Raw genomic sequence first — 23,723 nt, forward strand, 5'->3', positions numbered from 1 at the left:
TGACAGATTCGAAATTCAAATGTAATATTTTTTTATAATTAAGTGTAACAGTATTTATGGCCAGACTAAGTAGATATTGACATATACTAGTATTTTGTGGGTTTGTCTATGCCACGTTTAGAAACCGATTTATTTATTGATTAACATTAAATTAATACAAATACATAAAAATTGGAATAAAATTGTAGTTTTCTTAAAGCTTTAAAAGGTATAGGCCGGAAAGCGTAGGTTTAAATTAGACTTTTAGAAGTTTTTAGAACATTCTTGAACAACTATTGGAATTGTTTTGCTAATAGGTATTTCCCTTAATAGAAATATACACGGACAGATACTCTATAATATGATGTATTTAGAGAGCATGCTGGTTGATGCTCAGCAGGCTAGACTAGCACGTAAAGCCTGCGGTCGAGACCGGCTCATCAAAAAGAGTTCAACGCGCGCCACACACTCCAAGGGCTGCGAACTTTTTTTGTTGTTATACCATGCGGTGAATATTTAGATAGATATATATATAATATGATAGTTGTAGATATTTAATAATGATATATTACTCCTAATAATTATATCAAACGGCCCTAAGAATAGAAAAGTACTATGTAACTATCAATAAAATAAAACGTAATAGAAATTTTATTCATAAAAATATATTAGAGTAAGTGCTGTTAAAGTACGAATAAAATAATATCTTTGCTTATTCTTTTTATTTTTATGGTTTTTTTTAATATAAAATACTCGCGAAATAACCCATTACACGTGAAATAACAACGATGACTTGAATTTGAATTTGAATCATATTGATGACTAGCTGTGCCCGCGACTTCGTCCGCGTGGAGTAGTTATTTTGGGCATAATATTTATTTTTTGTTTTGAACATCGTGCGGCGCGGGTGATTTTTGTCGGTGTTATTTTAAAATTGTAATATCTTTTAAGGTGTTCATTGAAATTAAATGACGTCAAAGACAATATTGTTCACAATTAAATACTCTTAATCAATAACATATTTATTTGGATAAATATTAATATTATTACGTTGTTACAACTCTTACAAATAATGCATTAAATTCGACCATATTTGATTACCCTAAAAATGGTTCTAATAAGGTAACCTTAAAAGATAGACATATAATGTCGCGGACTTATTTTTAGATCATTTTAAGAGGAATAATTCTTTTATACATATATTTTTCGTATCTTGAACCGTTTTCGCAGCGCACGCAATAGAAGCCCTGAAGAATGAATAATTTTTCCCGTTTTGTCCACATTTTTCGTTATTTTTTCGCCCCTAATAGTTGCAGCGTGATGTTATATAGCCTATAGCCTTCCTCGATAAACGTACTATTCAACACAAAAAGAATTATTCAAATCGGACCAGTAGTTCCGGAGATTAGCGCGTTCAAACAAACAAACAAACAATCAAACAATCAAACAAACAAACTCTTCAGCTTTATAATATTAGTATAGATTGAAAACTAAAATTGTAATTGAATCTTCTGATAAGACGTTCACATGAAGATTTTAGCAACAATTACTGAGGATCTAGTGGCGATAGAAGCGACTGCTCCAGTCTCCTTAGCAACCGCGTTATTATACAATTAAATCGTATCCGCAACACTATTCACGACGGCTACACGGTCCGTATAAAACAAAAGGGCTCGCTTCCCGTCAGAAGTTAATTAATGGCTTCACAATAGGTATTATTTATAAGTTGTGTGATGCGGCCCCGACGCGGGACCGACGCGCGGACGCGCGGACGGGGGCAATAAAAAGAAATTTCTTTCGCTGCCTCTTGTCCTTCAAGCGTTGACCTGAGGTTTCAGTCCCATTGTATTTTTGTGCATTTTCGATCTTTATAATCCCGTTTAAAGCCAGTTGAAACTGCAGATCCAATATTTTCACCATCAAGTTTGTATAATTTTATTCTTGTAAAACCCTAATGCGGAATATTACTTTTGTAATAAATATTAAATGACAATCATCTACAGCACAAAACTTGTAATTTTTACACGTTACTAAAAGGTAATTGATAGCCCATGCTTACATCTAATATAGTAACAGTTACGTTACACATATTTGATGTTCTCTAACATGTTTTATGTTTGAGTTGTGTACGATTGGAGTTAAAAGAAATATTTTGTAATGCAAATAGTCCGTAGCGCGCCACTGACATGGTTTTGAAACAAACAAAGCCTCCTTTGAGGCTCAGCCTAAATATTTAAGCTAATACAATGCACTGAGTAAGGTTTATGATTATTACTGTTAGTAAGAATGTCTTTATTTTTGTGAAGCGACAAAACCGTTTTAAGTGCCTCAGTGAAAACTGTATAAACACATAAAAAGTATGTAATGTTTTTCATATAAAAGCATTATATCATTCCATTATTTATGTCACATGAGCTATTTGATATTTTTGTATGAATGGTAAAGCCCGTCACTCGTAAAATATATTAGTATACATTTTAGCAAGGCATATTACAATATATTTTTGCACATTTTTTTTTGTATTCTAGTAACTGCATATGCTTCTATAAAATATATGTCTATGACGTCACCATTTTTACCGTAATTTATATTATCATAGATTTAATATATATACACGCTAGGCGAAACATCGATGAGATGAAGGGAAAACATACATACCAACATCTATTTTTTATCCCGATATTCCTACGGGATACGGACTTACGCGGGTGAAACCGCGGGGCGCAGCTAGTATATATATATATATATATATATATATATATATACTTGTGTGACGGACTTAATACTTAAAACTATCGAGCTTTACCTGTAAAATACATGCAAAAAATTCGCCATATAAAAACATGTTGTTTATTATTAATTAGTTTCAACATTAACTCTATCTCTAAAACTTTATATCTTAAATACACTAGAGTAAAAATAGATACGTATTTGAACTAACAATTTTCTTGGATTGAGATATAACATACGATGTAAACGACTTCGTGCTGTTAAAATTTATTGTTTCCTTAAGATTCATTGATTGATAGATTGAAGATCTTACAACATATACATTGAAGCCAATTACCAGTTAAAGTAGGAAATAAGTTAGTAATTATTAAGCACTTACTTGCGAGGGTCTGCACCAATTTTCATAGAAAAAGGCAAATCAAGAGATAGTATCTCATCAAAATCCCATTCTAGTTAAAGACGTATCTTTAGAGGAAAATATCAAAGGCATTAACAGGCAATGTCAGCTGAATGCTACCGTAATATATGTTTTATCTGTACCAGTGCTATGACGTCACATAGTATGTCAACCACCGCGGTAATCTATGCAAACAGACCGCTATCTAAGAATATAATCTAAAGGAAATTAGACCTTATTACTTAAGTTTTATAAATTTTCACATAACAGTTGAATGAATGAAGTTCCTAAACCGGAATCGAAGCCGGTCCCGTTGTTATTTGTCATATTTCATGTGTATTTGAATAACTACTAAGATGGTTTGATGTTCAATAAAATAAAAAATATATATGATATAACTTAACACGTTTTATCTACGAATTGCTGCATATTATTATTATATTTAGTACTAATTTAAAATATTTACAATGCAAATTATAATACCTATATACAGATGGTGTTTAAGATAGTGAAGACTTTCAAATTCTAATTGTTATCAATGAAACATTAACATGCGGGTCCCTTTGTCATTTTCCACTGCTAATGATACGGGTTTTCTATGCTTTAAAATTATATTTTTAAACAGCATACACTCGTTATTTATTTGTTACTAGCGGTCCGCTCCGGTTTCACCCGTACGTTTTAAGTCCATAAGAACCTTCCCTGTGCCTCAACAAAAACATTATAATATTGCCCAATAGAGCCGCTCTCGAGGTTTACGTTTATCAGCATATTTATCATTTTTATTTATATAGATTATTTACCATTTCACAGATATATCATAATGTAAAAATGGATAATTTATTACACATAATTATAACTACGCAGTTATAAAAAGACGCAGAAGTAATTGATGTGCATTATATATTATAATCCCTCAATTTATTGTTATTTTAGTTTGTTTTCTTTTGTTAACCGTACTTATAACGCTAAGCGAGTAAAAATGATGTAAAAGATTGTATTTCTCTATAAGTGATTTAATTGTAATCTTTAGAGAAATAAATGTATTTAACCGTAATTAACCAGAACAATAGTATAATACATGGGTTACTGGTTTGATGTCCATTGCTGCAGACCGCTCCCATGACCGAGTCTCCACACAAACCTATTGTCTGCCAAATCTTATTTACCCTTGACTTTCATATCATTAAGGTACAAGCATTCATCTTTAGAAAGAGAGCAAGCTCCTAGCATAGCATCATATTATCTATAGTAGAGCTTTATAAACGGTAAAAATACGTGAGGAAATTTAATATACTCATTGTCTAAAAACTATAGAAGAGGTGAACACAATATGTATTCTATTAGCTTTTCGCGCCGACTTCGTTCATGGTAAATCATAGCCTATGTCATTCAGTGAAGATGCTGTCTAAGGGAGAAATATTTTTTAAATCGATCGAATATTCCGTTGTGAGAGAACCTTACAAACGTTCATACAAAAACACATATGCTTAATGTTTTTGATATAAGTGTGAGTGTATGTAACAATTAATATTTTTACATTATTACAAACTATCATTTCTTTGTCAATGTTTAGTCTCGATTAGGATAATAATAATTACTATAATATATATTACTATAAAAAGCTTATCTTATTATCCAAATTAGGATCGAATTTACAATAATAATTGTAAATGATTACATGATTTCCTCCTAGTACATTCTATCTTTAAAGCGTGTTTCAAGTTTTAACTATATTATTATTATTTAATACCATGACCTTGTGCTAAAAAGCAGCTCTGTTAACAATCAAGTTAACTGGCAGGTAAGCAACATCTCTGGTGTCTGGATTGTTTTTATAAACCAGTTATATTATTGTTATTCGCTTTTAAAATCCACTGAAACAATTCCGATTTGTTATTTATGATTAAGGTTTTGATGAATGGTGCTTCTTAATATATCGTGCATTATACTTCATCAAAACCCTATACAGATGAATGTTTAAAGCTAAGCAACGTAGACGAATCGCGTATTTAAGATTTTTACAAGGAATTAATTTGAGATTTGATAATAAAGCAAACATATACAATAATGGCTGAGTTTTGTATTACTACTAGTGAGTGTTCAAAGCAGTTTTTATAAAGTTTTTGTCTCAAATTCGCACGGCACAATTCGGGTTACATATGGGAAAGTGAACCGCCATTGTTTTTCTCATTACTAATTACAAAAACTTTCATTCGCACTGTCTTTTCTATTGTTATATTTGTAATAATTTTATTAGTCATACTTACAATTGAAATATTAATGTGTGATTCTAGTTGAAATTAATTGTTTTTAACTTGTATTAACGTTGTTTACTAAAACAAAAATAGTGAATGTGCACTGGGATTTATTTTGGTGTGATTACTATTATAAAGTTTTCAGTCGTCATTCGTCGAGTCATTAAAAATATTTATTCTAAAATATAAGTCTAATTGTTACTCTCATTTTTACTTTCTTACAAAAATTTCTTAGATATAAATAAGTAATATAATGAATAGTGAGTATATTAAATATTTTAAATAAATGAAATCAACAGTTTGATGTCCAAACATAACCGGTCGTGTTACAGCGTTATGATGCGTAAAATTTATTTTGTATCTTTATGAAATACTGCGCCCCGCGGTTTCACCTGCGTAAGTCTGTATCCCGTAGGAATATCGGGATAAAAAGTTGCCTATATGTTATCCAGTTGTCCAGCTATCTACGTACCAAATTTCATTGCAATCGGTTCAATGGTTTTGGCGTGAAAAAGTATCAAACATACAAACATTCTTACAAACTTACGCATTTATAATCATAGTGCCAATATTTACATTTCAAACTGATGTTTCGGAGCCTAGATTTTTAATCTATTCTATATAATCTATACTTGTAATATAAAGCCGCAGTTTTTAATAATAATAATAATAAATGGGGGATGCGGGGCGGAATAATCCAGAATCCAGAATGCATAATCCAAATCCAGAATCAATTCAAACAGCAAACAGCTTCTATCGTCAAACCTAAGCAATCTTCTTGAATTCATTTTAACTTACAGAGCAAAGTATGTTTAAGTGTATCAAACATTTCAAATCATACGTCACAAATCGGGCCCATATATCGGATATCGATGGAGTACAGTTAGTCAATGGACCCTCTCCCAGTCGTTCCCACCCCCCCTCCTCGCACTGCCCTCCCGCGGTACAAACCTGCTAGCGGGCAATATGGAACTCTGAATTACCCTGACTTGCCCATATGACTGACCCGAAGTGGTTTTTTCGTTCGTGCCTTGAGGTTAACGGAAGTTTGAGGTGAAATTATTGATGAGATTTTGTTAAGCGATTGAAGACTTATTTTTATTTTTATTTATTTATTAACACTTTATTGTACAATACACATACAGTTAAACAAAACCAATAAACAAAAATTTCTGTGCAATTTGGCGGCCTTATCACTTTGAAGCGATTTCTTCCAGACAACCTTGCCAAGACTTGTAATTTATTTATTTATTTGAAATATTTAGATAACATAGATCCATTAATGTTACTATCCAATAATATCATATATTCGTCAATAATTTTATACACCAGCTTCTGCCCGCGGTTTCGCACGCGTTAAATTCGTAGTAGTTTTATAGATCTTATTATACATATAAACCTTCCTCTTGAATCACGCTATTAAAACAGAGCCCCATCAAAATCCTTTGCGTTATTTGAAAGATTTATGCATACATATCGACATAGGGACAGATAGAGAAACCGAACTTGTTTTATACATATAGTGATATCCAAAATACAAAATTTAGTGTCTAACAACATCTCTTATAGAATACATTTACAATTATAATGTTTGTGTTTTGTTATAAATTGTATTTGTTTTTCAATCAATGAATGATTGAAACGAACCAATATTTTTTATGTATTTACTAGCTGCACCCGGCAAACGCTGTTCTGCCTTACTCTTATCATTTAGAGGTATGAAAAATAGATATTGGCCGATTCTCATAGATACCGGATAAGCACAAAAAATTTCATCAAAATCGGTCAAGCCGTTTCGGAGGAGTATGGCAACGAAAACTGTGCCACGAGAATTTTATGTATTAGATAATATGTAAATACAAAAATAATTTTCAAAATCATATATATAAACTACCATACACTATGACAAATCAAAATGTTTGCTAATAGTTTCTATAAGGCGCTTATTTTTGAGTAGAAAATTTATCTCTTACATGAATTTGATGTATTTCTAAAATATATGTAAATTTCAGGTTGCAGCGCAGCCGTAGACAGAAGCATACGGAAATTAAGAGGTAATATATACTTATTTTGTCTAAAATAAATTTAGGAAATAATTGTCAAATTAACAAAGTTGTGCTTAAAATTTATATTATCCATCTAATAAAATATAAAATTAATAAATATTATAAACAAATATCATTATTTATTATTAAAATCCTTATGCATATCGCTACACTCTTCAGTCTTAATCAACTCCGACATAATTTACTTGGGTTTCTAACTACTACAACAGCTACTTGTTAAATCTAGTGTTAACAATAGTCACGAATACCGTTCCACTTCTAAATATGTGCGAACCTAATATTAACAAGAGGAACGCACTTCGGAAAAATTTATTTCGTAAGGTGAGTGAGAGAATCTTTCGATTTCCACACGGTTGATGTGGAATGGTCCATAATATACATTAGACTTATACACACTTTGATAGCGCGAGGTGGAGGGGTAGCAGCGCCATCTGTTGTTCGGTTTCGTTCATAAGTTTTCTTTACGTCGGTTAATAGTCCAGAAGAATTTTACGACAATCATTGTCTTAAACAATATTTAATATGGTTTTGTTATTAATTCTAATAAATAAATAGTATTATTTTAATAAACGCACTTTTCGTATTATTTACTAATCACTTAATTATTAAATTATTATACAATTTCCTTTATTTTTGTGTCAGAAATGTGGGAGATAAAGGAATCTGTGTTAAATTCACTCGTTGGTTCAGCAGTTTTTTCGTGATAAAAGTATAATACAAACATACAAAACATCATAAATAAAAAAAAAAATAAGTTGTGTTAGTTAAATCACTTAATACCTCAAAAACGGCTGATCGGATTTTAATGTTTTTTAGTTTATTGGTATAGTTTCCACTTGGATTATATAATAGATTAAAAACTTACACTCACACGACCCGGGCGGAACAAGCTAATTATCCTCGGACGCATATTACTCCGTACTTGGTAGAAGGTAGGTGCCTAAAAATGGAAAGTCGTAGGAGGTTACACCTCGCGTCACTTCTTTTTGGAGTAGTTTTGACGAAAGCACCTAAATATCTATATGGCAAGCTAACATGGATGGGGGACGGGAGCGGTTATGATACCCGTTCTTCCTTTTCTAAATTAGCCATTCCGAGGAGTTCAACAGCTGCTTTCCGGGGAAGTTTTAAGTATTCTGCAACCAAGTGTTGGAACAATATTCCACCTCCAATATTAAACTCCAAGTCATTGAAGATTTTCAAATCTAAATATAAACAATATTTATTGCAGCAAATCCAACCTTAGTTGTGTATTGTTTTTACCCCATTATGTTATGTAGGTATATTATTCATCTATTTGTCTGTTTATTAATCTTTTATGTATTATTATAGAACATTTTATTTATTTATTTATATAAATCTATCAGTTATATGTATTTATATAATTAATATGTATTTGAATACGTCTGCCGCTCCAACTGCCACAGAGGGGGGCCACTGAAAATCAGTGTGGCAACTGCGTTGCTGCGTAGGCTGAGTGGCTACCCCATTTGGCTCCACTTTATGTTTCTTGTTTTTATATTTATTACTATTTTCTTTGTTTAATTGTTTTTTTTTTTGTATAAGCGTTTTTATTGTGATTGTTTGTGTTCATTATTGTATTGTTTTGTAAGTTTATTGTTTTTTTATTTTTTTTTTTTTTAATTGTGGAGTCAAATAAATGTTTCTTTCTTTCTTTCTTTCTTTCTTTCTTAATTTATTAAATAATATATAGTATCATAGGCTTTTTAAATTGTTTTTTGAACAAAACCAAGTAAGTACCTTTCGTCCGTATTAGCCTAGGTAGCCTTTTCAATAAAATACTCAATTTTAACTGACTTAAAAAAAAGGAAGAGGTTCTCAATTCGACTTAATTTTTGAGATTGTTTAGATCCGACAATTTGAAAGTGGTTTAGTTTTTTATTAAAAATCATTATTATATTTATTTATCTTCATCCTAGAAATAGCAATGCCTATGTATCAGTATAATTACATTTGCTGATATATGATTTTACTATCGCCTGTCCTATCATCCAAGTCAGCTCTTACCCTGTCTGTATTCCAAATTTCATCAAAATCCGTTCAGTAGTTTCAGCGTCATTGACGGACAAACATACAAAAAAAAAACTATCACATTTATAATATTAGTGTGATGACGTGTACACCATTAAACGTTAAAACTATGTTTATTTTATCTGTATTTTTATTTAATCCCTAAAGGCAAAGTAGAGTTGCCAGCTGGCTGTCTGTACGACGGTCGGTGGCACAGTGACGGCAGTGCGGTGGGCACGCGCGAAGCCTGCCTCGCGTGCGCGTGCGCCCGCGGCGCGCTGTCCTGCCGGCGGCGCGCCTGCGCCCCCCTGCCCGAGCCGCCGCCGCACTGCCAAGTGTTGCAGCGGAGGGGAGAGTGCTGCCCGCAGATACAGTGCCCGGGTGAGTAAACCGAGACTAGCTACGTATTAGTGACTAGATGTTCGCCCCGGCTTCGCCCGTGGTACTTAAGCCTATGCCCTTCAGTGAAGTTGCAGCTATTTAATGGTGAAATAATTTTTGAAATAGGTTCAATCGTTTTTGCGTGAAAACAATACAATCATACATAAATACAAAAGCTTCCTCTTTATAATATTAGTTTAGTTTGAGCGTACACTTCACGTTATCGAATATAGCAGTTCGGCAAACGAAATACTATTTAATTATTATCGATTTTTGGAAATCAAACAACTATGTCCACGTTTTGTCTCTGATCTTAAGCCGATGGCAAATTTCACGGGTAATCTGTCGAGTGACTAAGACCTGGAAACTTTACACACAGAATGAATTTCACATATTTATGTTATTAGAAACTGCCATCCTGGTTTTAAAATTACAATTCAAATTTTATGCAATTTTTTAGTTCGTTTCAACGTTGCTTTCTGAATTATTTCCATTTCGTTTTTTTTATTGTTCCTTATATCTAACATGGAAGTAAACTAATTTTAACTTTCTCCTTTTATATTTCAGATGGAGTGAATTTTATGAATGGACAAGCTCAATTAGAAGAAACTGAAGTCGCTGAAAACTTTGTCGGACTTGGTGTGTTGTATTCTTAGCTATCAACTCTATTAAAACTTATAGGACTAGTGTGAGGTTTATAGTATCTAATGATAGAATTTGTCGTAAAGACTAAGCGATAGGAACATTATTTCACTAAGCAATTATTTCTGCACTTAAGGTCCTTAAAATGTGAATATTTAATGCATATTTCTATTTTAGTATGCTACCTTCATATGTTAAAAAAAAACAAATTTGTCAGTAATCTATTATAATAACACACTACATTAAAAGAACAAGATTTGATACTAATTTACATATTTGTTCTCCAAAATGATGACATGTCTTTAATAAAATTCCAGCCCTTCCCGCTTGTGTGGAAGGCGGCACAGTGTATGCAGCTGGGTCGGCTATGAGCTCTTCTATAGCATGCGAGCAGTGCTTCTGCTTGGGGGGTGCGCGGCGCTGCGTGCGGCCGCAGTGCCTGCCTCCCCCGCCGGGCTGCCAGCCGCGCCCTGCGCCCGGCGCCTGTTGCCCGCAGCGGTATTATTGTGAACATGACTCTGATGTCGCCTCAGAAAGAAATCCAAATGGTAAGTTTAACTATAGAAAACTATTATATGTTAGAAATGTGAAGTTCTGTTAATAGTTTTTTTTAGATTTCAACTCTCTGATATATATCAAATGTAAGCATAAAACACGTAGTTCTCCTTCTTTCATCATTGACAATAATTAACTTATAATAGTAATATAGGGCGTACTTCGACACAATTTATAAATTTAAAATTATAGAATTTTCATTATCATTACCTGTCCGTGCGTTACTGCAATTTGTATATTGTCATATTCCAGACTGTCAAACCAGTCAAGGCAAGTGGATAGGGGAAGGAGAGAGAGTAGCGTCTGGAGACGATTGCTCGCAATGCTTCTGCCTGAGGGGCGCGATCCGGTGTCAGCATCTATCTTGTGCTCCGAACCTTCAGGGATGCAAGCCGCTCGTACAAGCGGGCCAATGCTGTCCTCACCAGTACCAATGTAATCACACAAGACCAGAAGTGAAACCTGTATTAGGTAATCTATGTCTGTTCGATGTATACATCCAATTTCCTCTTCGTTGTTTCTCGATTTTAACTTTGATGCGTCATTATTGAATATCTTGACGTAACCAGTATTTTTTGCTTTTGTGTCGGTTTTATAAGTATGTGATAACTCGCAATTTTATTTCAGGTATCATCCATAACTTGTTTACTCATCCAGAAAATTATTTGGAGCCATCGCAAAATGAAGATCGGTCTTTTCACCCTTCAAAATCAACTAAACGAGAAACCACTATCAAAACAATAAGTACACCCACAGACAAAAGTACATCTGTCCCCACAAGTAAAAAACAACCCACTACTTCCACTACAGACGTCAAAACTTCGACAACACAATTATCTGCAGAGAGTGACAGTACGGTAATGACAGAAACAACAGTGAAATTGGACGATTATACTAAAGATTCGACAACAGTGACTGAGCAAAGCACTACTGAAGAAGTTGCTGATAGCCAGACAACAGAACAGCCTGAGGGCTCGGTAAAAATAATGATAAACGGTACAATTAATTGTACAGCTGAATTATCTTCTACGTCTCTTTTGTACAACATTACGAATATTAACGATACTTTGAAAATGCACATGGAGACTCAACCACGAATACCTTTTGTCGACAGCTTAGATATAGAAACCCATACGTTCCCTGCAAACGAATTGATAACTGAAAAGAGTTACAATGAGGACTTCGATGACAATGAGAGCTTCGTTATAAACGTAACAAGTTCATTAAGAACAAACACATCGTTCCCTTCTTCTGTGTCTACTTCAACTACGGTTACTCCTAAAACTGTGTCGCCGATGTTGGCTGATTCACACAATATTACCAAGAAAACAAAAGAAGAATCTGATTACGACTATAATGAACCAACGCTGCCACCTTCATTACCTAATTTGAAGTGAGTATTCAACAGTTTTTAGTATGATTGTGAAAATGAAATAAAAATAAAAATTCTTGTTTATTTTTCAGAATAATTCCCTTTGTAGCCGCCGATGCTGTTGTTGATGATGATGATATTGCTCCAAAAGAAGACTTGTCATATCCTGCCCTAGACAGAGAAGACAAATTCCCTGTTTACTATCCAAATATTGTTACAAAAGATATACCATATGCAACAAGACGTGAAGATGTTTATAATCCAACACAGTATCCCGTTTTCCCGAATAAGGAAGATTCTCTTTATCCCTTACCTCATGAAATACCTGAAACTTATGCTGGTCATGTGGATGATTTGGAGAGTCCAATGGAATTTACTGTTGGAACTTCATTTGGGAGCGCGAAGGAAATTAAAACCGAACCAAAAATATCCATCACGACCGACAATATGAAGGTTGAAACACCCGCAGTAAATTTGTTTTCCCCACCCGTTGAAACCGAAGGTAGAAATAACTCCTTATTTATTACCGAATACAATCATTGGCCAATACCCTATTAATATTAATTTCCACTCATCATATTTGATATTGAAACATGATATTTTCAGGTGGTTTTATTCCCAAAGGACCTGGTATTATTGACGAATATTATGCAATATATCCTAGTACACCATCAGGGCCAGTTATGCCCCATTTAACAACATCAATGCAACTAGATGAAAAAGGTAAAACTCTATTCATTAAAGTGTAAACACATTTTACGAATTTTATTAGACTAAAATAAAATACAATTACAGGTCAATGTATATCGAATGACGGTCAGCAAGTCGCTGAAGGAGAATCGGTCATGCAAGCCTGTTCTATCTGCACATGTGCATGGGGAGAACTTCATTGTTCTCCGCGCCCCTGCAACACGCCCCCAGGATGCATACGCCGCCTTGTGACTGCAGGACAGTGCTGTGGTGAACTGGTTTGTGACCGAGGTGAGCATTTTCAGCTCTTATTATCATATTATATTAGCAATAGAAACTATCTTGATTGCCTCCTAGGTACAACTAATGGATGACATCTCGGCTATACGCCGAGGAGTACTGGGTTCAATTCCTGACACTAACAAATAATCTATATCTGGCGGGTGACAGAAGGCCAAACATCTTCGCTTACTGTCGTTGTAAAATATTTCATATACAACTGCGTCATACCTATATATTTAGTAGAATTCAACATAATTGCAAAATAAATCTGTTTATTAAATTGACGTGACGACGGCAAAAACGTAAGCTTGTAAATAAATATAAACTGAAATTTGAGCTAAATTTATGAATAGCAATAAAATTATTAATATCCTTTTTTGTCTTTCAGCAAATAAGACAAAAATAACTTCAACAACAACGTCGACTACAACCGAAGCTAATAAAATAACCAACATAACACTGGATACATCTCAAAACAAAGGGGCATTTAAAAATAATACTGAAACCAAACCGCCCAGTATTAATACAACTACTATAAAGAATAATGAAAATACCTCAAGTGATACCAATGGAGAATATGTTGGAAAAAATCCGAACATTAGTTCAACAGTTATCCCTACGTCAACAGTTGTAATAACCACAACAGAAAAGCAAACGTCACAACACGATATTTCCACAAAGGATCAAACAAATCAAAGTTCCCAATCTCAAGAATATGAAGATGAAGATGATGACGAAGGGTTCTCATTAGGAAACGTCTTAAAGCTGCTCCTCAGCGAAACATATGAAACCACTACCACAGTGCCATTTAAAAAAATGCCTCCAAACGTTGCCACGAATCTACCAAAGCGGACAACCACAACTCCAGCACCAACGACCACCCGAAAACCGCCAGTTGTATCGAATTTTGTTCCATCAAATCAGTACTCATTTATTCCTTCGAAAAAATTGAATACAGTTGACAGGATCGATCACCTGGTTCTCGGCGAAGCGACTGCAATAAAGAGAACAACCACTCGCCCCACCACACCTAAACCCTTCACACCCACAAGAAAACCATTCTCGAAACCGACTCCTCGACCAATAACGACTAAAACTATTGAAATAACCAGCAAGGGTCAATCGGGGCAGGCCGTAGAAGTTTCTAGACCATCGAATATGTTACCAGGATTAATACCAGGTCTGCCGAAGCTCGCCGGCTGTAATATATACGGCCGAATGTACCACGTCGGAAGGATGATAGCTGAACTGTCATCACCATGTCAGGAATGCAAATGTACGGAACTTGGGGTGCAATGTAGACCATTAATGTGTAGTTAATCGATATACATGATACAATAGATATTAATGTCCATACTTTGAGCTTCAGCTCAGATTGAATCTGACAATGAACGTTTATATATAAGTGATTGAACAAAACGTTTGTAAACGTACGCATTATTTTGGAAGTCAATATACCTCGAAGAATTGCATTTATAACAACGCATATTGCGCTGTTACTAATTACATAAAGCGTTTTTAATAATAATTCTTACGTGTACTCATTATGTGACTTAAAAAATCAAGAAAGATACATACATATATTAACTACAAGGCCATTCTTTTACATTTAGTCGAATTTATAGAAGCGGAATCATAATGCAAATGAGTTTTTACAAACATGTAATACTTTGTCAATACTTTGTTCGTTAAAAACGCTTCTGTGGTTAGTATTTAGCATATTTAGCCAGTAAGACATTTTAGTTAGTTAATTAGATAAGCAGTGTTTAGCCGATGGCTTTGATCTCACTTCTTAATAATATGTATTTTCATGCAGACAGTTTTGATTTGCTTCGATAATTCCTCAAACTTTATTTTTACCATAGATTGCAAATGTAAGAATGGCAAATTTAGTATTGTATTTCATTAAAAAAAAAAAATACATATCATACGCAAAAATGATTTACGAGTCTTACAGTTATGTATAAAAATCAATAAATTTTAAAATATGAAGCATAAAATTATATGAACTCAGTACCCTATGAGTACACAAACAAATTATTCACGAGTATTTTTGCAGTGTGATTATAAACCATAGATCCTTGTTGTTGCCTTGAAACCATCTGATAAAAATAAAACGATAAAGCTTTTTTGGAAATTATTTTATTTCGTTCCAGTTTATTAAGTACGCATAAGACACACAGACAACATGTTCTTGGTTATGTGAAAATATGATATGTTAGAATATGGAGTAAGTAATTTAGACCACTAAAAGGACATTATAACAAAGTTTACATATTTCATAGTAAAATTATTAAATACTGGTCGTCCCAAAATATATTACACTTTCAGGGTTCATATTTGTTTTATCTATTCCATAAAACTAAATATTGAATATTAAATGTCGGAAAAACAGATGCAATGGCATAAGACTCAATGATTTGAATCTATTTTTCTAAATATTGTTTGAATAAACATTACATTAGAGATTGGCAATTAATTTAATATGAGAAGATAGAGAAGATTTATTTGCTGTTCAATAAAATGTCCATATAAATAATACCTACGCAAAACAACTATCGTTATGTTTTATATCTATATTTTTTCTAGTTACAAAGAAGAGAATATATAGTGATATTAAAACAATAGATTTTAAAAGAGAAGATGAATTTAACAGACAGGGAGACGTAAACATCGAATTTCTATTTCATTTTTATACATACATTACATAATATCGATAATGTGAATCCCTTTGTAATGTTAGACACGATAAAACAAAGCAAGTCAGAGAGTAAACAAATCATTGTTACAGTTTTATCCGACATTCCCAAAAACGGAGGACGTTCTTAATTCGACTGTTAGTTTTTTATTGGTTTTGATACTCGATAATTCCGTGGATTCGGACATGACGATTTTTTTCATAACATGACGTGTTTGATAGGAAACTGGTGTCAATTGGTCCCGTTTCGAATATTGAGATCTCCCCTCTCATAAGCAAGACCAGTGAACTTTATTCTAAAAAAGATTTATTCATCAACAACATAAGACATAGGACTAGATTAATAATCTCTTTGGTTACAATAACTCACAAACACAAGTATAAACACACGATTCCCCAACTCATCCCACCAAACGTCAATTCCTAAAGCGTTTTGATACAAAACAAATCGCGAGATCTCATTGAAATCATTGCATTGTTAAAAAATATAATTGAATAACGTCACACGGTTATGTTCATAACATTTAACTACAACAATCACATATCGAACAGTTTAAAAAATGGTAAAAAAAAGTACCGACAACATGTAAAATACCTACGTTAAGCTTACCTACATACTGTACAACTGACAAACGCTGTCATCGAATCGTTTCAATAATTTACCTATTGGTAAAGAAACAAATGTTGTAGACCAAGCCTCGAAATAAATCAAACGTCATCAAGGCGTTGACATGGTCAGTAATTAACAGAGCATATCTATAGAGAGGTAAGTTAAAAACAATTTCAACGATTTGGTCTACGACATACGTTTTATAACAACAATATCACACATTTCATCTCTCTCAGAGATGGAAGTAAACGTACACGTTAGGCTTAAGTACTGGATAGATACCTATCTAAATTATCATACAACAACATTAGAGGAAGACCCTTGTGCGTTATATTAATATCGGCCAAATGTTAACAATTTTTCAACAATGTATAAACGTTTTTGAACACATTGTTTTGTACATCCGATTTTTGGATACTAATATTACCGTAATTGCTACTTTTTATATCAAAGTACATTGTGTATATGGCACAAACTTCCAACCCAAACCTTCGACTAATAGTTTCAATTAATTTTGTACTTCAGTACATCATACATAAAACGATAGCCAGTCATATTTCGAATAATACCTAAAATAAATTACATTTCGTAATTCGAAACTGTCAGACTCTGTATGACCTCCGTGTCGCGAGGCTGGAGGCAAGTCTTCCTCAGGTGTAGTGGTCTACGTCGGACCAGAAGAGGAAGTGGCAAACAGCGGCCAACACGCCAACAGCCATGATGAAGCTCGATACAATTCTACACCATAGCATATTTTTCCTCGTGCTGTTCTCACCTGTCATTAAAATTTCAAAGAATTGTTAGAACAGTGTTCAGATTTTTTTTAATGAATTTTTATAAACTTTATATTCTAAATGCAAAGAGAGTTCAATTTATTTTATGAACGTTTCATTCAATTTCATAGAGAATATCTTGCATTATAATAATATTAGTATATGGAAAGAAACAGGAACTATATACACCTACTGATTTACCAACAATATGAAAATGTGCTTACCATTGAATACGAGGAAGCCAAGAGGAACACCAACTGCAGCGCCCAGAGCATGCGCGGCCCACGCCACTTGGTTGGAACTGGCGCTGCCTTCCGATACACGGATAAAGGCCCAGCAAACTTCTGAGGCTCCCAGCACCACCACGCTTAGAGGCCGGAACCACCACAGCGGAATGTGGCCGAATCTGAATAGACAGAAACAGGAGAATGTTTATTTAGTTAGAATGCACATTTGAACTAATATTCACCTTATCTCTTATTGATTTGCATTATATCAACAATTTTTACTCGTTTTTGTTATTGGATCTAATAGTGCAGACTATAATTTGCTAAATCAATCAAATTAAATACCAGAATATATTCGGTATTTAATGGTAGGTATGCCAGGCAGATAAGAAAAAGAACTAGTTTGGACCTCTCTGTCAAATGTGTTTTGTAGAAACATTACTTAACATAAGTTTGTACAGGAATGATACAGGAATAAAATACCAATAGCTTTACCTGAGGCACACGTTAGGTAGGTGTGCGGTCAAGAGCGCGTACACGGCGGCGGAGGCGCCCACGACGTGCACGCGCGGCTGCAGCGCGCCCGCGCCGAGCGCGCCGGCCGCCACGCCGCCCGCCCACACCAGCGCCACCCGCACCCAGCCCTGCTCGCGTTCCAAACGCCAGCCCACCTGGAGAAAACAAAACAGGAAATGAAATAAAGTAATTCACAAACCAGTGATATATGAAATGATTTTGTGTTAGTTTTCACGTGTAAACGATGAAATGTAGCATGAAATTACTTATTGAGGCTGAGGTAACTTAAGGTAACTTAAAAAAATAAAAATATACCATCAAATTACCAACCTCTAGGTTACAATAATTTTTTCTCGGATTTGAATAGGAAAATCATAACTCATTTTTTAATGGAATATCTATGCAATATATAATTAATTCGGATATAATTATTTCGCTTGCTTTATAAGGAAAAGTCAAACTTACAGCTAAGGCAACAAGCGCGTTGAGTGCCAGGTGTCTCGTACTAGCATGTACACAGCCATAGGTGATTAACTTCCACGGCTCCCGCCACCAGGGACCGGGAGACCACTCCAGATGCGATCGCCATTCTTCTGGCCCGCAGAGATGCAGCAATACCTGAAGAGAAATATTAAGTTAGTGTTAATTCAACATCTTACAAACATCAACAAAAATATTCCATAAATTACAATGAAAATAAAAATAGCTTCCTAAACTTACTATAAAAATGATCATGCTGATGATGAAATAAGGCGGCCGGAGCGCCTCTACTATCTTTTCCTTCCGTTTCTCGAATTTGCTCTTGACTCTGGGCTTTATCTTCACGCTCTTAGCGCTCAAGGAGCATTTTGATTGTTTCCACACTCCCAAAGTTAATCCTGCCTGAAGTCTTGTCGTGGATTTGTGGAGGGGCTTATTTCCAAGCAGACGCCGGCTTTCACCAGGACTGTTGGTCCTGCTATCGAGGCCCTGTGGGGAATCTTCGTTCTCGATCCACGCCTGTGCGGGTGCATTGTCGTCTGGCAGTATCCTTCTCCCCTGATGTACTGGCACTGGCTGATATTTCTCCCCGTTTAATCGCTCCACCTGTCCAGTGAAAAACTAATTTAGTATACAAACATTCGTTGAATAAAAATACATTTAGTTTATTAACACTATATCAGGCATATTATTAATTATTATACTTTAGAAAACTTAGATAAATATTTACAAAAAAAATTCTATATAGTTCTGGGCCATAGAGAGAAACAAACCAAAAGAAATATTCATTGATATCGAATCAACCAACCAAACATGTTTATGAATATTTTTTGATATTATAAGAATTCATCTAAAAGTTTTAGTTCCTGATTATCTTGTCAACTGAAACATTATAATCTGGGCGTACAATAAATAACAAGATTAGCAGATGTTCTCACAGCAAAAAAAAAAAACATTAACCTCTTCGCAATCCTCCGCGTGTGGAGCCATTTTCTCTGTCGATCAATCCCCTTGTCATTTTCTACCGAAGATCATGTCACACCATCGCTTTGTGCGCCTGTCGGCAGAGTGACACCACATACAGAAAACATCAAATATATACCGCAAATATAGGAAAACTATATTTAGATTTTATGAGGAATTCCCTTTATATCAATAGTACGGGAAATTGTCCGTATTGTTGCGGTTTGTTATCGCAAAGTTAAGCAGTGATTTACCATGATCTTGAGGAATAAGCATTTATGTATATCACTTTCGATTAAGGGAGAATTTGACATGACATGGGATTGACATGGATATGTTACGTCGCTCTAAAGGATTGATAAATTAGGATAAATGATAAATCCAAGGCATACTTATGTGCATACATTATCGGTTTGCGAGATTTTTACTTGAAATGAATTCGACTTCGTTTATGTCCAGTTTAAAAACTGAGAGTTTCATACAAACTCACTCTCCAATTTACCCTTACTAATATATGACAATATTAAATTTAACAATATTTTTGTACGCTGTTAGTTAATACTCAGTTAAGACACTAAATCAGTATTCATTTCCATATGATTTAGATTATAACGGACTTTTCTTAAAGATGATAACATCACATTGATGATACATAGATGATAATAAATGTTATGAAATTCGAGATAACAAGATGAGATGTAGTTTATTTTTACATCTCACCATATCGTTAATTGATACTGTAATAAATGTTTATCATAAATATTCAGCCTTTGATTCGATACACTGGCACAATTTCAAGCTTTTCAGAGTTAGTTGGCAGTCGTCAGATACATAGTTATTTGTAGCCTACCTGTTCGTTATCTGGTGAAACACAACTCCAAGAATGTAAGATATAATATTACTATCACAAAACATTTATTGTTCACACGATGATGTATGAAAACAAAGCTAATGTGGAATGTAAGAAAAAAGACAATCTAAGCAAGATTTCAAAAAAAGTTACAGATTACGTCGAGTTAAATAATATTATTGTACGTTCTACGTTTTTAAATTAAAAACGTCAATTTGTGCTAATAAAAGTTGATAAGGTTGATAATTATCATTCATTGTGATACGAGAAATGATAAGAGCCGATACAAATAGGCGATTTTTTTCCCCAAAAATAAATGATTTTTGTAGTAATATCAATAAATAAAAGAAAGAAAAAAAATTCAAGAACGACATATAAATCGATAAATTTCATAGTACATCTAGTGAAAAATAAGTAAATTTTTTTGATGAATATGGCAAAAAGATCCCACTCGGATATACTGTTAGACATAGGAGGCATAGAAGTCTTTTAGCGCTGAATTTTAGTAAAGGTCTTAAAAAGAGAGTTCATAGTTCATACAACAATCAACTACATATTTATCAAACTGAACAACCATCAGTTATGTTGATAATTTGAATAGACAAATTTATTGGTGTAAAAATAATAATCAAACAACCTTCATGGGTTTTAGAGCTTGCGGTTAAACGGAGGAAATACCATATTAATATCTTGAGCTAAGGCCGCTTCTATTTATGTAAATCTAATGTACAGTTAATTATTACATGTAATTCGAATGATTCACGTTCTGAAAATCCGCGAGGCGCGACACGTGATACGTCTATACGTATTTTACGACAAATAATTCACAAAATGGGATCACGAGAACTTCATGACGTGATACATTTCTTTCTTTCTTTCTTTCTTGATACACTTCTGAATATATTCGACTTATTTATTAGCACTTTTTATTAACATTTTTTGCTATTTTTATATATTTTTTAAGTAATTCTATTGTTTATACAGAATTGACAAAGGGTTAGCTAGTCGTATTTTGAGATTTTTAACGAATACAAGTAACAGGATTATTGTTCACATCGAAATTGACGACGATTGAGATGCCTTTCGGAACGTTATTTTGATGATTTTTGAAAAAAAAACTTTACAAGAATAGGCAGTTGGCCCCATTTTCGGAGAGTACACTATTAGATGCTCTAGATATTTATTTCACACTTGTTTGTATAACGTGTTAATAATTTGCACTTAAAAATCAATACAATTTAAGTTAATTGTAAGTTATTATATGATTTACCAACTTATAACCCAAGCCTGTAGAAGACACGTGTCATGTGGAGAAATATAAACAACCAACGCCCTTTTGCAAGTCAGTTAAAAGCATTAACACACGAAATCATTTATGAGAACCGTGGCCCATGTGGTCAGGTGCACCACACCCACTTCGATATGCACAACTCCGATACTAACGGGATGCGATTACTATGCGAGACACACACTGATGCACCTGCACCATACGTTTAGTGTAATTAGTGCCAACACTTAATATTCGCGGTGTATTCGTTGATGAAGTTCGCCTTTAGAGCTGATGCGTGCTTTAGTCGTAACTCATAATAAATATGCATGCGTATAATAAGGAATCAATATTCAATTATACTATGATAGAAAAACCTGCTACATATATCAATTCTAAAGTGATTTTGTCCTTCTGAGCGGAGATCTTTTATGGTTTGCGTTGTGGGTACACCACATAATAAGATCAATATTTAATTTTTAGTTTTATAGAATTGAAATGCTTTCAAAATGTCTCAAGATCAATATTGTTACATAATAAATTATATAATAAATTAATAATAAAGTTTTTGTCCACATCCATTAAGATAATTCAGTAATTTTCCTGTAAACAAAAATCATATGTCGACTCTGATTGCGCATAAGTGTAAAGATGATAACGTTAAAATTATTAAAAACACGAAATAAAACTTTAGCAATATCAATAGTTTCTAAAAAATATCGTTCAATTATGTGCTCTTATTGGTATAGTTCAATACGCCTAAATAGGTCGGTCAGTGCCTGCCTCATTGATCTGAATTTGTGCTGGATGAAAGAAAAGCCGTTGTAGTGGAAATTCGTTAAAAGACCCTGTAATTACCAAATTCGACTAGTGTTAGCAAACTTTTTTTATTTTTTAAAGGTCTATATATTTAATGACTATTTTAAATCATAATGTTACTCGCAAAATTCTTTAAAAATTTTCGCTGTAATTGTATAAGTGAACACGTAAACAAATTAGTTAATAGCTAGGTACCCACTATACCTACTAGTAATAGTTAATTATCGCGAGATCGGAACAATTGAGGGACTATTATTCTAATCCAATGAGCATTTTTTTTAATATTTATTGTCAATTCGTCGTCAAGTCGTGTTGTTTATTGTCAATCTTATTTTGTTAGAGAAGAATGATCTAACATAACTACTTAACTTACTTACTTGTAGTAAGAAAATCAAGTTGCATGTGTGCTTAATTTCAGAAACACTTTTTAATAAATAAACATTGTAGTAGTGATATACACTATCCGCTACCATAAATGGTTGAGAGTGCAACCAAAATAATATTATGTACATGGAAAATATTCAATTATGTTCAGCTTATTCACGCCTTAAAGGAAAATTTCATCATAAAACCTATATGCCTATAAACCAAAAATATTACGCGGTGCGACTCCTACAAACTCCAACTTCAACAGCGTCTTGCTTTATGGCATAGCGGTTGTTACAGCATATTCTATAGAGTTGCATCAAAACAATTGACCACCCACACTCACATATTTGCATACAAACATGTATTCGTTTATAATTGACCCGTAATTGGTTTAACAAGCCGCTTACATCTGACTAGCTTAGCTTTAATCGGGCACGACCCTCACCCGTCTCAATCATATTATGTTACTGTGCTTTCTGTTAACAATTATCTATCAACATTTTTTTTTTTTGTATCTTTATATTAGTTTAATAGTAGGATTTTGTATCTCATAATTTTAGCCATGGAGCCGTCATTCTAGTCTGCTATGAATCCATGAATTTTCACTTGTATTTTACAGATAGATTATATAATAATTTCAAATATTATGAAATCACTATAATTATGAAAATTAAAGGACCTATCAAAAACAATTATTTTATTGTGGGAGTCGAGCACGCTTCGGCACGAATTGGGCCAGCTCGCACCGGGGAAGTACCACACCCCCAC

The 23,723-nt window shown here is 33.8% G+C and overlaps 2 protein-coding genes across 2 annotated transcripts in view; one reads left to right on the top strand and one right to left on the bottom strand.

The window, feature by feature from the left end:
* The window catches only part of LOC119834948 (mucin-5AC-like), a 17,528-nt gene extending 2,016 nt beyond the window's left edge, over positions 1 to 15,512 (top strand). Inside the window, exons 2-11 of the mRNA XM_038359504.1 lie at positions 7,377 to 7,418; positions 9,630 to 9,842; positions 10,410 to 10,481; positions 10,802 to 11,032; positions 11,292 to 11,510; positions 11,667 to 12,432; positions 12,504 to 12,913; positions 13,018 to 13,134; positions 13,207 to 13,392; positions 13,772 to 15,512. Coding sequence (XP_038215432.1) covers positions 7,377 to 7,418; positions 9,630 to 9,842; positions 10,410 to 10,481; positions 10,802 to 11,032; positions 11,292 to 11,510; positions 11,667 to 12,432; positions 12,504 to 12,913; positions 13,018 to 13,134; positions 13,207 to 13,392; positions 13,772 to 14,703 — 3,188 coding nt within the window. The 3' untranslated portion in view covers positions 14,704 to 15,512. The remainder of the gene's footprint in view (positions 1 to 7,376; positions 7,419 to 9,629; positions 9,843 to 10,409; positions 10,482 to 10,801; positions 11,033 to 11,291; positions 11,511 to 11,666; positions 12,433 to 12,503; positions 12,914 to 13,017; positions 13,135 to 13,206; positions 13,393 to 13,771) is intronic.
* Positions 15,513 to 16,181: 669 nt separating this feature from the next.
* The window catches only part of LOC119834963 (rhomboid-related protein 1-like), a 14,346-nt gene continuing 6,804 nt past the window's right edge, over positions 16,182 to 23,723 (bottom strand). The window contains exons 2-7 of the mRNA XM_038359532.1: positions 19,648 to 19,744; positions 18,928 to 19,293; positions 18,673 to 18,825; positions 18,187 to 18,362; positions 17,689 to 17,870; positions 16,182 to 17,466 (exon numbers count right to left, since the gene is read on the bottom strand). Coding sequence (XP_038215460.1) covers positions 17,342 to 17,466; positions 17,689 to 17,870; positions 18,187 to 18,362; positions 18,673 to 18,825; positions 18,928 to 19,293; positions 19,648 to 19,677 — 1,032 coding nt within the window. The 5' untranslated portion in view covers positions 19,678 to 19,744 and the 3' untranslated portion in view covers positions 16,182 to 17,341. The remainder of the gene's footprint in view (positions 17,467 to 17,688; positions 17,871 to 18,186; positions 18,363 to 18,672; positions 18,826 to 18,927; positions 19,294 to 19,647; positions 19,745 to 23,723) is intronic.

The sequence above is a fragment of the Zerene cesonia genome, chromosome 20 (assembly GCF_012273895.1).
Source record: "Zerene cesonia ecotype Mississippi chromosome 20, Zerene_cesonia_1.1, whole genome shotgun sequence".
NCBI lineage: Eukaryota > Metazoa > Arthropoda > Insecta > Lepidoptera > Pieridae > Zerene > Zerene cesonia.